A 17214-nucleotide genomic window follows, 5' to 3' on the forward strand; every position below is an offset into this window, starting at 1 on the left:
AACTTTTTTTTGAACTGTTCTTTTTTTTTTGCTCCCGTGGTTAGGAAATGCCAAGTGAGGGGGATTTGTATTTTAAAAAGATCAAGCTGGGGTGCCGGGTGGCTCAGTTGGTTGGGGGACTGCCTTCAGCTCAGTTTGTGATCCCGGCGGGTCCTGGGATCGAGTCCCGCCTGGGGCTCCCTGCTCAGGGCGGAGCCTGCTTCTCCCTCTCCCTCTGCCTGCCACTCCCCCTGCTTGTGCTCTGTCAAGTGAATAAATAAAATCTTTAAAAAAAAAAAAAAAAGAATAAAATAAAAAGCTCCAGCTGATGACTGTATGCAGAATGGAATGGAGAAGGGATCCAGGAGGAAGCGGGGATGCCAGCTGGGGAGGTTATTTCGTCAGAGCTGAGAGTCGAGTCCCGATCTGTGACTTGAACACTACCATGCTTACCTGCGTGGTAATACTGCCTCTTTTACCCAGGACCTTCTTTTCTCCCTCCCAACTGAGCACTGTGGCAGGGATTCCAAGATCTGCTCCATGATTTCTGCCTTCTGGTATTCGTGCCCTTGTGTAATTCCCTCCTTCGAGTGTGGGCTTGCCTCTGACTTGCTTCTGACAGAATACAGCAAAAGGAGATGTCACTCCGGTGAGGAAGACTACACAAGACTGGAACTTCCGTCCTCCCAGCGGACTCGTCCTTGTTGGCTTTCATCAAGTTGCCACGTCGGGGAGACCAATGTAGCAAGGAACTGAAGTCAGTTTTTGGCGAATAGTCTGTTAGTAACAGAATCAACAACCTCAGTCCAACACCCTTGAGGAACTGAAATTCTGCCAACAACTGGAAACAGATCCTTCTCCAGCCTTCAGATGAGAACGCAGCCCTGGCAAATCATTGAATTGGGGCCTGTGAAAACCTTGAAGCAGAGGGCCCAGGGAAGTGTGCCTCAACTCCTGACCCAGAGGAACTATGAAATCACAAACGTGCGTTGTTTTAAACCACCACATTTCTGGTCATGCATGCAGCAACAGACGACTAATAAGCACCTGCTCAAAATGTGTCACAAGCATGCAGGTCAGAAGCTTGTGAAAACCTTGGAAACTTTGTGGTCAGAATGAACTACTGTACCACTAATGTGTGTGTGGGTGTGCGTATGTGTATCCCCAAGGCCAGCCCCGCCAGAGGCTTTTGCAGCTGACTCCACAGAGCATCCCCCTGTGAAATGAGTGACCAAGTATCCCCTGGGTGACCCCGTCAGATTCTAGCCCCGTCCTGTGCTGGAACCCCACTACCTGCTAACTAGCCTCAACCCCATCTTTTTTTTTTTTTTAAGTTTCAAGTTTCTATTTAACTTCTAGTTAACATATAGTGCAATATTGGTTTCAGGAGTAGAATTTAGTGATTTATCACTTATGTGCAACACAGTGCTCATCACAACAGGTGCGCTCCTTAATCCCCATCCCCCATCTAGCCCATCCCCCCCCCACCTCCCTCCAGCAACCCGCAGTTTGTTCTCTACAGTTAAGAGTCTCTTTTATGGTTTGCCTCTTTTCTCCCCTCTATGTTCAACCTCAACCCAATCTCAAACACTTGCAGGTACAAAAAGACCAAAAACAGTCCTCCCTGGAATATGCCTCGCCAACCTTTATGTGGGAAAAAGAAACTCTTCTTTCTTTAATTCTCTGCCTTGTGGGAGAACAGATGGAGATAAAGGAGAATGAAAGTACACTGGCCAATACTCTGAAAGTCACTGGCTGGGTACCTGTGACCCAGAGAGGATCCCAAGAGACTGACAGGATTCATTACTATCCTAACTAAAAGTAATAACAACAGCATTTATATTCACACAGGGTCTCTTTTCTCTCTCTCTTTTTAAAGATTTTATTTATTTGAGAGAGAGAGAGGAGGTGAGAGGGTGAGAGAGAGTGTATGCGCGTGAGTGTGCATGAGTGGGGGGAGGGGCAGTGGGAGAAGCAGGCTCTCCGCTGAGCAGGGAGCCCAACATGGGGCTCCACCCCAGGACCCCAGGATCATGACCTAAGCCAAAGACAGACACTTAACTGTTTAACCAACTGAGCCACCCAGGCACCTCACACAGGGTCTTTATTCAAGAAGTTCATGATTCACCCACAATACCTCAATTCTCATGCCACCTCCCATCAAGGCAGAGAATGAGGGCAACAAAGAGGTAACAGGTCCTTGCTGTGAGAGCTATTTATGAGTGTCCACTCTCAGTCAGTCCCTGGAAGGTGGGTTCAGTGCTTGGAAGCAGGGCCGCAGGCTGGCTTAGCAACTTGTTCACTATGTGGATTTGGGTATCGTGCTTCTCAATGTCCTCATATGGAGTCCAGGACAAGTCATGCTGTAGCTTGTAGGCACCAAGGAAGTCATGTGGACAACTTGTCCCCCATTCCTAGAGAAGGCAAAGAAGTCAATTCTCATCAGGGTAGGAGGTAAAAACATTGGGTTCATTTCCTTGCCACGAATTTCTTCCCTTTCCTTTTTTTTTTAAATTTTTATTGTTATGTTAATCACCATACATTACATCATTAGTTTTTGATGTAGTTTGTGTATAACACCCAGTGCTCCATGCAGAACATGCCCTCTTTAATACCCATCACCAGGCTAACCCATCCTCCCACCCCCCTCCCCTCTAGAACCCTCAGTTTGTTTTTCAGAGTCCATCATTTCTCATGGCTTGTCTCCCCCTCCGATTTCCCCCCCCTTCATTCTTTTTTTTTTTTTTTTTTATAGATTTTTTTTTTTTTAAAGATTTTATTTATTTATTTGACAGAGAGATAGAGAGAGAACACAAGTAGGCAGAGGGAGAGGGAGAAGCAGGCTCCCCGCAGAGCAGGGAGCCCGATGCGGGACTCGATCCCAGGACCCTGGGATCATGACCTGAGCTGAAGGCAGCCGCTTAACCGACTGAGCCACCCAGGCGCCCCTCCCCCCCCTTCATTCTTACCCTCCTGCTTTTTTTTTTTTTTTTTAACATATATTGTATTATTTGTTTCAGAGGTACAGATCTGTGATTCAACAGTCTTGCACGATTCACAGCACTCACCATAGCACATACCCTCCCCAAAGTCTATCTCCCAGCCACCCCATCCCTCCCACCCCACCACTCCAGCAACCCTCAGTTTGTTTCCTGATATTAAGAATTCCTCATATCAGTGAGGTCATATGATACATGTCTTTCTCTGATTGACTTATTTCGCTCAGCATAACGAATTTTCCCAACACCATTTGTTCCATCCACGTCGTTGTAAATGGCAAGATCTCATTCCTTTTGATGGCTGCATAATATTCCATTGTATATATATACCACATCTTCTTTATCCATTCATGTGTCGATGGACATCTTGGCTCTTTCCACAGTTTGGCTATTGTGGACATTGCTGCTATAAACATTGGGGTGCACGTACCCCTTCGGATCCCTACATTTGTATCTTTGGGGAAAATACCCAATAGTGTGATTCCTGGGTTGTACGGTAGCTCTATTTTCAACTTTTTGAGGAACCTCCATACTGTTTTCCAGAGTGGCTGCACCAGCTTGCATTCCCACCAACAGTGTAGGAGGGTTCCCCTTTCTCCACAACCCCATCAACATCTGTCATTTCCTGACTTGTTAATTTTAGCCCATTCTGACTGGTGTGAGGAGATATCTCATTGAGGTTTTGATTTGGATTTCCCTGATGCCGAGTGATGTTGAGCACTTTTTCATGTGTCTGTTGGCCATTTGGATGTCTTCTTTGGAAATTGGAAAAATGTCTGTTCATGTCTTCTGCCCATTTCTTGATTGGATCATTTGTTCTTTGGGTGTTGAGTTTAAGAAGTTCTATATAGATTTTGGATACTAGCCCTTCATCTGATATGTCAATTGCAAATATCTTCTCCCATTCTGTCGGTTGTCTTTTGGTTTTGTTGACTGTTTCCTTTGCTCTGCAAAAGCTTTTTATCTTAATGAAGTCCCAATAGTTCATTTTTGCCCTTGCTTCCCTTGCCTTTGGCGATGTTTCTAGGAAGAAGTTGCTGCGGCTGAGGTCGAAGAGGTTGCTGCCTGTGTTCTCCTTTAGGATTTTGATGGACTCCTGTCTCACATTTAGGTCTTTCAACCATTTTGAGTCTATTTTTGTGTGTGGTGTAAGGAAATGGTCCAGTTTCATTCTTCTGCATGTGACTGTCCAATTTTCCCAACACCATTTGTTGAAGAAGCTGTCTTTTTTCCATTGGACATTCTTTCCTGCTTTGTCAAAGATTAGTTGACCATAGAGTTGAGGGTCCATTTCTGGGCTCTCTATTCTGTTCCATTGATCTGTGTCTGTTTTTGTGCCAGTACCATACTGTCTTGATGATGACAGCTTTGTAATAGAGCTGGAAGTCCAGAATTGTGATGCCGCCAGCTTTGCCTTTCTTTTTCAACATTCCTCTGGCTATTCGGGGTCTTTTCTGGTTCCATACAAATTTTAAGATTATTTGTTCCATTTCTTTGAAAAAAGTTGATGGTATTTTGATGGGGATTGCACTGAATGTGTAGATTGCTCTAGGTAGCATTGACATCTTCACAATATTTGTTCTTCCAATCCATGAGCAGGGAACGTTTTTCCATTTCTTTGTGTCTTCCTCAATTTCTTTCATGAGTATTTTATAGTTTTCTGAGTACAGATCCTTTGCCTCTTTGGTTAGATTTATTCCTAGGTATCTTATGGTTTTTGGGTGCAATTGTAAATGGGATCAACTCCTTAATTTCTCTTTCTTCTGTCTTGTTGTTGGTGTATAGAAATGCCACTGATTTCTGTGCATTGATTTTATATCCTGCCACTTTACTGAATTCCTGTATGAGTTCTAGCAGTTTAGGGGTGGAGTCTTTTGGGTTTTCCACATAAAGTATCATATCATCTGCAAAGAGTGAGAGTTTGACTTCTTTGCCGATTTGGATGCCTTTTATTTCTTTTTGTTGTCTGATTGCTGTGGCTAGGACTTCTAATACTATGTTGAATAGCAGTGGTGATAGTGGACATCCCTGCCGCATTCCTGACCTCAGGGGGAAAGCTCTCAGTTTTTCCCCATTGAGAATGATATTCGCTGTGGGTTTTTCATAGATGGCTTTTATGATATTGAGGTATGTACCCTCTATCCCTATACTCTGAAGAGTTTTGATCAAGAAAGGATGCTGTACTTTGTCCAATGCCTTTTCTGCATCTATTGAGAGGATCATATGATTCTTGTTCTTTCTTTTGTTAATGTATTGTATCATATTGATTGATTTGCGGATGTTGAACCAACCTTGCAGCCCAGGAATAAATCCCACTTGGTCGTGGTGAATAATCCTTTTAATACACTGTTGGATCCTATTGGCTAGTATTTTGGTGAGAATTTTTGCATCCATGTTCATCAAGGATATTGGTCTGTAATTCTCCTTTTTGATGGGGTCTTTGTCTGGTTTTGGGGTCAAGGTTATGGTGGCCTCATAAAACGAGTTTGGAAGTTTTCCTTCCATTTCTATTTTTTGGAACAGTTTCAGAAGAATAGGTATTAATTCTTCTCAAAATGTTTGGTAGAATTCCCCTGGGAAGCCATCTGGCCCTGGGCTTTTGTTTGTTGGGAGATTTTTGATGACTGCTTCAATTTCCTTAGTGGTTATAGGTCTGTTCAGGTTTTCTATTTCTTCCTGGTTCAGTTTTGGTAGTTGATACATCTCTAGGAATGCATCCATTTCTTCCAGGTTATCTAATTTGCCGGCATATAGTTGCTCATAATATGTTCTTATAATTGTTTCTATTTCTTTGGTGTTAGTTGTGATCGCTCCTCTTTCAGTCATGATTTTGTTGATCTGTGTCATTTCTTTTCTTTTTGATAAGTCTGGCCAGGGGTTTATCAGTCTTGTTAATTCTTTCAAAGAACCAGCTCCTCGTTTCATTGATTTGTTCTACTGTTCTTTTGGTTTCTATTTCATTGATTTCTGCTCTGATCTTTATTATTTCTCTTCTCCTGCTGGGTTAGGCTTTATTTGCTGTTCTTTCTCCAGCTCCTTTAGGTTTAGGGTTAGGTTGTGTATTTGAGACCTTTCTTGTTTCTTGAGAAAGGCTTGCATTGCTATATACTTTCCACTTAGGACTGCCTTTGCTGTATCCCAAAGATTTTGAATAGTTGTGTTTTCATTTTCATTTGTTTCCATGAATTTTTTAATTCTTCTTTAATTTCCTGGTTGACCCATTCATTCTTCAGTAGGATGCTCTTTAGCCTCCATGTATTTGAGTTCTTTCCGACCTTCCTCTTGTGATTGAGTTCTAGTTTCAAAGCATTGTGGTCTGAAAATATGCAGGGAATGATCCCAATCTTTTGGTACCGGTTGAGACCTGATTTGTGACCTAGGATGTGATCTATTCTGGAGAATGTTCCATGGGTATTAGAGAAGAATGTGTATTCTGTTGCTTTGGGATGGAATGTTCTGAATATATCTGTGAAGTCCACTTGGTCCAGTGTGTCATTTAAAGTCTTTATTTCCTTGTTGATCTTTTGCTTAAATGGTCTGTCCATCTCAGTGATGGGGGTGTTAAAGTCCCCCACTATTATTGTATTGTTGTCGATGTGTTTCTTTGCTTTTGTTATTAACTGGCTTATATAATTGGCTGCTCCCATGTTAGGGGCATAGATATTTACAGTTGTTAGATCTTCTTGTTGGATAGACCCTTTAAGTAGGATATAGTGTCCCTCCTCATCTCTTATTACAGTCTTTGGTTTAAAATCTAATTTGTCTGATATAAGGATTGCCACCCCAGCTTTCTTTTGGTGTCCATTAGCATGGTAAATGGTTTTCCACCCCCTCACTTTCAATGTGGGGGTGTCTTTGGGTCTCAAATGAGTCTCTTGCAGACAGCATATCGATGGGTTTTGTTTTTTAATCCAATCTGATACCCTGTGTCTTTTGATTGGGGCATTTAGCCCATTTACATTCAGGGTAACTATTGAAAGATATGAATTTAGTGCCATTGTATTGCCTGTAAGGTGACTGTTACTGTATATTGTCTGTGTTCCTTTCTGGTCTATGTTGCGTTTAGGCTCTCTCTTTGCTTAGAGGACCCCTTTCAATATTTCTCATAGGGCTGGTTTTGTGTTTGCAAATTCCTTTAGTTTTTGTTTGTCCTGGAAGCTTTTTATCTCTCCTTCTATTTTCAATGACAGCCTAGCTGGATATAGTATTCTTGGCTGCATATTTTTCTCATTTAGTGCTCTGAATATATCATGCCAGTCCTTTCTGGCCTGCCAGGTCTCTGTGGATAGGTCTGTTGCCAATCTAATGTTTCTACCATTGTAGGTTGCATATCTCTTCTCCCGAGCTGCTTTCAGGATTTTCTCTTTGTCTCTGAGACTCATAAGTTTTACTATTAGATGTCGGGGTGTTGACCTATTTTTATTGATTTTGAGAGGGGTTCTCTGTGCCTCCTGGATTTTGATGCCTGTTTCCTTCCCCAAATTAGGGAAGTTCTCTGCTATAATTTGCTCCAATATACCTTCTGCCCCTCTCTCTCTTTCTTCTTCTTCTGGGATCCCAATTATTCTAATGTTGTTTTGTCTTATGGTATCGCTTATCTCTCAAATTCTGCCGTGATCCAGTAGTTGTTTATCTTTTTCTCAGCTTCTTTATTTTCCATTATTTGGTCTTCTATATCACTAATTCTCTCTTCTGCCTCATTTATCCTAGCAGTTAGCGCCCCCATTTTTGATTGCACCTCATTAATCGCTTTTTTGATTTCAACTTGGTTAGATTTTAGTTCTTTTATTTCTCCAGAAAGCGTTTCTCTAATAACTTCCATGCTTTTTTCAAGCCCAGCTAGTATCTTTAAAATCATCATTCTGAACTCTACTTCCGACATCGTATTAATATCCGTATTGAGTAGGTCCATGGCAGTCGGTACTGCCTCTTGTTCTTTTTGTTGAGGTGATTTTTTCCATCTTGTCATTTTGGCCAGAGGAGACTAGATGGATGAGAGAACAAAATGCTAACAGGGTAACAACGTCCCCAGAAAATATACTCTAAGCAAATCAGAAAAGACCTGAAACCGGGGGAAAAGAAAGGGAAAGAAAGAAAAAAGAAAAAGAAAAAAAGAAAAAAGAAAAAGATAAAAACAAAAACAGAACAAAACAAAAAAAAACAGAATATGATCAAATATGATCAGGCTGGTGCACAGATCAGTGCCACACACTAGATTTTGGGTGTATTTTGGTCTGTTAAAGAAAGTGCCCCCCAAAATTTTAAAGAGAGAAAAACTTATATATGTACAAAAATAAGGGTTAATACAATGAAGGGATGGAATATGACTGTAAGGATGAAAATTATAAAAAATTTTATAAAAGGAATTGATAAGAAGTTGTTTGAAAAAAGAAAGAGGATTTAAAAAAAAAAAGAAAAAAAAAAGGGAGAGAATATGATCAGGCAGGAGACTAGAACAAAGCCATACACTAGAGATTTAGGGTATATTTTGATCTGTTAAAAGAAACTGTATCTCGAAATTTTGAAGAGAGAACAACTTATATATATATGCCAAAAATAAGGGTAACTACTATGAAGGGATAGAATATGACTCTAAAAGTGAAAAATAAAAATGTTTTGTAAAAAAGGGATTGATAAGATCTTGGTTGAAAAGGGAAAAAGAAAATTTTTTTTTAAAAAGTTAAAAAAAAATTAACTTTGAAAGACTAAAGAATCATGGTAAAAAGCCATGGATTCTATGTGCATTATTCCCCTAGCGCTGGAGTTCTGCCGTTCTCATTGATCGGTAAACTTGGTCTTGGCTGGCTGTTCTTGCTGATCTTCTGGGGGAGGGGCCTGTTGCCGCAGTTCCCAAATGTCTTTGCCGGAGGCAGAATTGCCCCGCCCTTGCCCGGTCCGGGCTAAGTAATCTGCTCAGGTTTACTCTCAGGAGCTTTTGTTCCCTGCAAGCTTTCCGTACAGCTTTGGAGGCCGAGAGTGAAAATGGCAGCCTCCCAATCTCCAACCCGGAGGAGCCGAGAACTCGGGGCCCCACTCCTCAGTGAGCCCCCAGAGAAAAGCAGCCAATCACTCCCATCTCCCCGGTCTCCAGCCACACTCCGTGCTCACCTGGCCTGTGACCAAGCGTTTCTATCTCTGGCACCCGACCCCGTGTGGAGTCTCCAAACCCAGCAGATCCCTGTGGTGCGCTCCCTTGCCTCTCCTCCCGGGGGAGGAAGGGGTCTCCCCGGATCTGCCACTTGTTGGGTCCCTGCTGGAGAAGCAGTGGCCCGACTGTGCCGCGGATCATGGTTTATGGCAACCCCGAGCTGAGAGCCCGCGCCTCATATCCGTCTCTGCAGCCAGCTTCCCTGCTCCGATACCTGGGAGCTCTGCCGCACTCAGGCACCCCCGGTCTTTCTGTGACCCTGAGGGTCCTGAGACCACACTGTCCCGCAAGGGTTCTACCCCCAGCTTAGCCACTGGAGTGACGTCCCTCAGCGGAGCAGACTTCTAAAAGTTCCGATTTTGTGCTCCGGGGCTCTATCACTTGCCAGAAGCAGCCGACGGAGGCCCCCTCCCCTGCCGTCTGTCTTCCCAAATATCGCCTCAGATTCACTTCTCCACACGTCCTACCTTCCAGAAAGCGGTCGCTTTTCTGTCCAGAGAGTTGTTGCTATTCTTTTCTTCGATTCTTTTTTCCTGTTAAGTTTGTAGGTGTTCAGAATGGTTTGATCCCTATCCAGCTGAATTCCTGAAACCAGACGAAATCCAGGTCTCCTACTCCTCCGCTATCTTGCTCCGCGCCCCCATGCCATGAATTTCTTTTTTGGTTTTTCACATCAGACCAGTGAGAATCATCCTCATTGCATCACACATCAGATACCTCTCTTAACAGAGATAATGACTGTGAAATAATTTAAGTGTATTTTTCATGTATATTTTTTAAGAGTCATGCCTGGGCTCACAACACCTCCAATTTTCTAGAAAACATTTACCAACCCTATGCCTACATTTTCTCAAAGACCAGAGTAGATTTTTGTGCAAAAATAAATGCTTTTTTTAACTCTTGAAAAATTCATTTTATTTCTGCTTATTAGAAAATTAATGGTCATTACTGGTTGGCCTGGATATATTTTGTTTCAAAAGTATATGTCATGCAGTTATAAACATTATTTCATCTATTTGGCAGGAAAACATGAGATTTTTATATAACTTTCAATATCACAATCGAAAAATTTTGAAATTATTTTATAAATACGTAGACCCATATGGCATGTGATCCTTTTGGATATTTTTCTATATATTCTAATCACAGGTAGCAAGATGAAGCTTTTTTTTTTTTTTTTTTTTTTTTTTTACAAACAGAAACATCACCAGTTAGCAAGATGAAGCTATTATTTTTTTTACAAACAGAAACACTGCCTGATGTTTTCCAAAGTTGAGAATATATATATTGTCAAGTAAAAATGTACTTTATTTTGTCTAAATTTAAAAGAATCTTATTATCGGTTGTTCCAAAATCTTTACTATTAAAAAAAAAAAACACAAATAGAGGTTTGTTTTTTTTTTTCACAGACAGGAAGAAAAGAAACATACTATGCCCTCAATTTGATGTATCATGTTCATTTGAAAAAAATAATAGCTGGATTCTTCAGTAAAAAAATTAAATAGTATTCAAACCCAACTTATTTTATCAATTGTCTTAAATACTGTCTTACTATCTAGCAGAACATTTTTGAAATATAAAATATCACTGGGGACTTGTTGATGTTTCAACAGTGACAAATTCCTCATAATGGTATATTAATATTGTGATAAACAAAAGCTAATCATAGCCATTTCTTTTTCTTTTTCTTTTTTTTTTAAAAGATTTTATTTATTTATTTGACAGAGAGAGACACAGCGAGAGAGGGAACACAAGCAGGGGGAGTGGGAGAGGGAGAAGCAGGCTTCCTGCCGAGCAGGGATCATGACCTGAGCTGAAGGCAGATGCTTAACGACTGAGCCACCCCGGTGCCCCTAATCGTAGCCATTTCTACCAGTAAAAAATAAATGTTCTTACCTTTGGAGAAATAATAGAAAAATACTGCTGACCACTCCCCCGTTTATAAAGGTAGTAAATGTTGCCAGGTTTTTTTACTATATTACAAGCTATGTGGTGCAAGTCAGCGTCTCTGTGAGCATCTTCCAATACCTAAGAACCACAGAGATGTAACAAGTTAAGTATCGGATGTAACAGGCACTCACACTCAGTGATTAATCCAGTCAAAATCTGGAAATTACTCAATGCTTTGGAATTGCTCCCCCATAGCAATCAGTCACTACTAGGATCCAGATGATTCTGAAGAGACAAAAGACTGCTACTAAGCTGTAAAAATGCCTTTAAAAGAATTATATTTCAAAACGTCGAACACTACTGGCTGTGAATGGCTTTTAAATTTCTTTCCTATTTTTCTGTAGTAAGTACATTTCTTTTATAAATGAGAACCTATTTTCCCCCTCAAAATGCTTTACCTCACTGAAACTGTCTCCCAGTGAAAAGCTTATCTTATACGTAACCTCTTAGCCTATTTTCTTTCACTCAACACTTCGATATTTCTAGAAGGTACTGAAGACAAGTAAGTTAAATGATTATAAGCAAGATCAGTCAATCCTGCGAATTAAATGAAGAAAATGAATGCTTGTGTAAAAGCTGTTACTTACCTTCCTGGCTTGTTCTTGTAAATGTTGGATTTGCTCAGCTATGACCATCAGTTTGTTGGTGGCATTTGCTCGGATGAATTCATCAGCCTAAAGGTGAGACAAAACCAAAGGGTGGGTGAAAAAAGGATAAGACTTCCACAATGTTATTTAGAGCCCAGTGTGAAGAGTTATCTCGATATCTTCGCTTATGCCTAAAATATTCTTCCTGTCCTTCCTCACCACTCCCCCATGAGCTCCCATTCCTCTCCCTCTTCTCCCACCCAGCCCAAACAGCACTGCTTATGAGAAGCCTCCCCTGACATGGCCCCACACCACAGAACTAGGTCCTCCTTCTTTTCTATGTCCCATAGCTTTCTACCCTTTTCACTCTATATTCTAGTCACACTGAATTTCTTCAGTCCTCCAACATGCCCTACTCTCACGTGCTACCAATATACTGAATACATCCTCTTCTTGATATAACATGTTCTCCCCCTTACTCTTTGCCTGAGTAAACCCACTCATTCCTTAGGCCTCCATTTATTTTCTCATGTTTAAATATTTCTGAAATCAGGAGCGGGTCTTACAATAAAAATCCAAAGACACTTGTGATATGGCTCTTATCACCCGTTATGTAGGAATCTAGCTATATACAGAAACTACCTATTAATCTGACCATTACCTCGGCTGAATTATTTACTTCAAACCTAGTTATATTTTAACTTATATTTGTATTCCTAATTGTTACTTCAAATGTATTTTTAAAGACAGCACTAGGATGTAGACCTGAAACAAAGTTATAATGTACACAGAAGACTGCCTGTCATGTGCTAGGAAATGCAACTGAAGGCAATGGGAATTGCTTAAAATAAATAATTTTCACAGCCAGAGAGAATGGTGGTGTGACCAATTCAGGCACTGGGAAGGATTATCACTCAGGCATCAGAAATCTGTCAAAGACTTCCAGTTTACTTTCAAGAAAAGCTGATTAATGTCCGGTGGTATACAATTAAGTTAAGGAGAAGAAATTAGGAGGTTAAACTCGAACTAAGAAATATCAAGAGAATTTGCTAGTTAGTTAAGGGCGCTCAAGGTAAAAGTCAGGTATAAGGCAGTATCATGTAAAAACATAAATAACTGAGTAAACAGGGTCAATCATTTATCTGTTCCACAAATATAGACTGGGCAACCACTGTGTGTCAGATACCATGCCAGGCCCTGGATGCACTGGCAAATCAGAGAAAGAGGTCCCTACTTCTGTCAAGATTACAGCCTAATACACTGGCCTTATGAATAATATGAATCAAGTAACAAATGCAATTTTTAATTTTCTAGCAGTTGTGTTAAAAGTAAAAATAAGTAGGGGTGTCTGGGTGGCTCAGTTGTTAAGTATCTGCCTTCGGCCCAGGTCATGATCCCAGGGTCCTGGGATCAAGCCCCGCATCGGGCTCCCTGCTCCGCAGGAAGCCTGCTTCTCCCCCTCCCACTCCCCCTGCTTGTGTTCCTGCTCTGGCTATCTCTCTCTCTGTCAAATAAATAAGTAAAATCTTTAAAAAATAATAAATAAATAAAAATAAGTAAAATGAATTCTAATAATCTATTTTATTTAACCCAATATATCAAAAAACATCATTCCAACATGTAATCAGTATAAAACAATTTTAATGAGATATTTTATATTTCATATTGTTATTTTTTATACTCCCATACTATCAATTGGGATGCCAAATTTTGATTAGAAATCCTCAATCTGTATTTGGACTTCATAAAATTTACATTTGAAAGAGTCAGTTCACATACTCAGCTTGTTCCAAATATACTTAAAAGTGTCCAATAATTGACTCAATTATCAGGTTTTAAAATGTAAATTAGTTAAAATTACATAAAATTTAAAATTCAGTATCTCAGCTGCACTACTAACCATACATTCCAAGTGCTCAACAACCCTACGTGACTAGAGGCTACCATAACGAACAGCACAGCTCTGGTGAGTAATACAGACACCAACAAGAAAGACAATTAGAGCTAGTGTTATACGGACTCAGAATAATGATGCGCTATTATGAAGGAAATAACAGTAATTATGTGGTAGAAGGAGATCAAAGGTAACAAGTGAGTGAAGTAACTGGTTTAATAACGGAGTGCTGAGGACTGCAGGGATTGGAATATATGTGTAGCTTAGAGGCAAATTCAATTTAATAATAGTGTCACTTATTTTTATTTTTTTTAGAAGTTTGGACTTGATCTTTATTCTTTTTAAAAGATTTTATTTATTTATTTGAGAGAGAGAATGAGATAGAGAGAGTGAGCATGAGAGGGGGGAGGGTCAGAGGGAGAAGCAGACTCCCTGCTGAGCAGGGAGCCCGATGCGGGACTCGATCCCGGGACTCCAGGATCATGACCAGAGCCAAAGGCAGTCGCTTAACCAGCTGAGCCACCCAGGCGCCCCAATACTGTCATGTAGATGGGGTGGGGTAGAGCCTTCTACAGACAAGGTCTCACCAAGGATGTGACATGTGACTTGGGTCTGAACAAAAGGAAAGGGCCAGCCAGGTACAAAACTGAAGATGTGTCTGAAGAGTAGTTAGTGAGGAGAATGTAAAAAAGGGGGGCAGGGATCAGATCACACAAGGCCTTATGGCCCATGGGTGAAAGTGCTCCTTTTTGTTCCAAGGACAATGAGACACCTTATGGCCAAGGAGAGAGTAGCTGGTTTCCAGAGCTAAGATGGTTCTAGGTTATCAGTGCAGTGGCCTCATTATTAGTCTTTTTCTTAAGGTGGTAGCAGCAAATCTCTTCCTTGTAAACAAAAGGACCAAATTCAAACAGAAATGAGGAGAAAAGTACTTATAATTACTAAACACAAACTCTGGCCCCAATCACCCTGAAGCCCTTCACAACTCATATATTATCTCATATATATTATCTCATTTAGTTTTATATATATATTATCTCATTTAGTTTTATAACACCTTATGAAGTTGGAGATAATAACTTCAGCCTCATTTTAGGAATTATACTCTCAGAGAGGTGAAGCAACCTGTCCAAGGGTTCACAGCTAACAAATGGGGCAGTTGAAGATTTGAACACAGATCAGTCTGATTCCAAATTTCCTGCCTTAATACCAGACCTCTTGAGTTTTCTGAACACACACTAATACAGAAATGGCATATCAGCAATCAGTCCTGCTAGAAAGTACATTTCAGGACACAGACAGTAAATATGCTTGATTCAATCTGTTTGTCTCTCGTGCTTTTATTTCAGCTGCTCAATATCGATAATATTGGAAAAATGGAGGCAGCACAATAATGCACCCTCTATATTTCACTAGATTATATGCTGAAGGGCAAAAACAGTGTTCCGTCTTTGTTTTGGGCTACTGTAATAAACATGATGGTCACTCAGTAACCCATGAAAATGTTTGCCTAAGCTTTGGGCCTGGTTGCCTCCCCCAGTAAGTGATCCAATCAAGCAGACACATGAAATTCTCCTAATCCATAAAAGTTATACTTTGCTCCCCACCTCTATAGATAAGTCACAAAGTTTGAATCAAAGGCACTTTCCTAAGCATTCGAATATGTCTAAATAAAATAAATAAATAAATAAATAAATAAACCCAGGGGGTGCCTGGGTGGTGCAGTCAGTTAAGCGTCCAACTTAGTTTCAGCTGATCTCAGGGTCATGAGATCGAGCCCTATATTGGGCTCCAGGCTCAGCACGGAGTCTGCTTGAGATTCTCTCTCTCCTTCTCCCTCTGCCCCTCCTGCTTGTGCACATGCGCTCTCTCGCAAGCTCTCTTTCTCTAAAATAAATAAATCCTAAAAAACAAAAAACCCCTGAAGTACAGAGATGTATGTGTGAGGAAATTTGAGCATGTTAATAATTAAATATTTTTAAGCAAAATAAAGACCTTTGAATATAACCAAGGCCAAATGTGATAGTGCATACAAGGATGAAGGGATATCAGAAGCATTAAAGCATCAGGGCCCTATATCTCTACATACTGAAGAGGGTTCCACAACTGAAGTCTTGATAAAAATTAGATGGAATTTGTTTTTTCACAGCTTTGCTCTAGAAGCTCTCCTAGTTGAAATCCTGCATTTTACAGATAAACTGAAGTCAAGGGGCGCCTGAGTGGCTCAGTAGGTTAAGCGTGAGAGGCTTGATTTTGGCTCAGGTCATGATCTCGGGGTCCTGGGATTGAGCCCCACAATGTGCTCAGTGGGGAGTCTGCTTAAGATTCTGTCCCTCTTCCTCTGCTCCTCCCCCTCTGCATGCACTCTCCCTCTCTCTCAAATAATCTTTAAAAAGAAGGTGAAGTCCAGAGAAAAGTAATTTGCCTCAAGTCATATGCAAGTTAATATCAAAGGGGGTGGAGCCTGGGTGACTCAGTTGGTTAAGAGAAAGATTCTTGATCTCAGCTCAGGTCTTGATCTCACAGTGGTGAGTTCAAGCTGCGCTGGGCTCCATGCTCGAAGTGGAGCCTACTTAAAAAAAAAAAAAAATCAAAAGAGAGATTAACACGCATGTGTCCAAACTTCCAGTGCTTTTTCTGTTATTTCGCATTTCCTCCTTTTTTTACTTTTGGTAATGAATGTCTAAGTACTGGGCTTGGGAATGTTGTGTCCAGTGAATGACAGCACAGGACAAAACTTAAGAGTCCCTGTCCTTCTAGAAGATGTTAAGTTCTAAAAGCATTCAGGTTTCAGATAAAGATTTTACGGGAAGCAGTTTAAAGTAAGTGGACTATGCATCCTTACATAATCTGCGTTAGACTGATCGTGAAACTTCCACGGAAACTTCTCTTCACCTGTAAAATGGGAAGAAGAACTTCTGTACTGCCTACCTCACAGGGCTGTCCTAGGGCCCAAATGAAATACTGAATATTGAAAGTGCTGTGCAAAACTTGCCGCCAAAGGAGATTATAGGCACTCACGTTGCCGCTGAAGGAGCCTTTGGTCTCAGAAGATCAGAGTTCGGGTCAAGGACAATCAGTTTTCCCGTGTTGTATGTAAGATGCAGACAAAACAAATGCCACACTAAGTGGCTGTGAGGTCCCAGTCCTAAGACGCAGGGCCAAACGTGAACGAAGACGGTTATTTACTTCCCCAGCCGCACCTCCTCACCTTCTGCACCTGCTCTGCGAGCGCCACGAGGTCTAAGGGGTCCCCGGCCCGGTGGGTGTGGTAGGGGCTCACCAGGGCCAGGCCGCCGGGGGTCGAGGTGCGCTCCACCAGGGCTCCTGCGACACAAACCCAGGAACACAGCCCGTGAGCGCCCGCCCTCGGCCTCCCGCGCAGCCCGGGAGACTAGCTGCTCCGTGAGGGCTTCTTTCCCCGGCCGGACTCCCGCCCTGCGTACCTCCCCGACCGGTCGCCGGCTGAATTCTTTGGTTTTCGGGGACCTCCTCCGCCTGCCCCAGCTTTGCACCGTCCTCCATGACAACCCCTGGAACCTCCCTACCACCCTCGCGTCAGGTGGCGGAAGAGCCTGCGCATAAAGGCCCGTGGGCGGAGCTTCCGTGTTCCCCGGGCATCGGACATCACCGCTGAGGAGCGCTGCCTGAGCCCGG

The 17214-nt window shown here is 41.7% G+C and overlaps 1 protein-coding gene across 1 annotated transcript; it reads right to left on the minus strand.

Moving 5' to 3' along the window:
* Positions 1–2066: 2066 nt before the first annotated feature.
* On the minus strand, positions 2067–17196 carry C5H1orf50 (chromosome 5 C1orf50 homolog). The gene is made up of 5 exons (XM_036079197.2): positions 17004–17196; positions 16769–16884; positions 11664–11750; positions 11023–11154; positions 2067–2393 (listed from the first exon to the last, which is right to left on the minus strand). Exons 1-5 carry the CDS (start codon positions 17080–17082, stop codon positions 2196–2198), a joined length of 612 nt encoding a protein of 203 aa, XP_035935090.1. The 5' UTR covers positions 17083–17196; the 3' UTR covers positions 2067–2195.
* Positions 17197–17214: the final 18 nt, after the last annotated feature.

The sequence above is a fragment of the Halichoerus grypus genome, chromosome 5 (genome assembly GCF_964656455.1).
Source record: "Halichoerus grypus chromosome 5, mHalGry1.hap1.1, whole genome shotgun sequence".
NCBI lineage: Eukaryota > Metazoa > Chordata > Mammalia > Carnivora > Phocidae > Halichoerus > Halichoerus grypus.

Bases quoted from the DNA above. Each gene is read 5' to 3' on its own strand.
- C5H1orf50 (XM_036079197.2), bottom strand. From the start codon at position 17,082: ATGGAGGACGGTGCAAAGCTGGGGCAGGCGGAGGAGGTCCCCGAAAAC. The intron at 11,751-16,768 runs GTGAGGAGGTGC...TCTCACCTTTAG, and splicing joins TCGCAGAGCAGGTGCAGAAG to GCTGATGAATTCATCCGAGC. The intron at 11,155-11,663 runs GTAAGTAACAGC...TGTGGTTCTTAG, and splicing joins TACAAGAACAAGCCAGGAAG to GTATTGGAAGATGCTCACAG.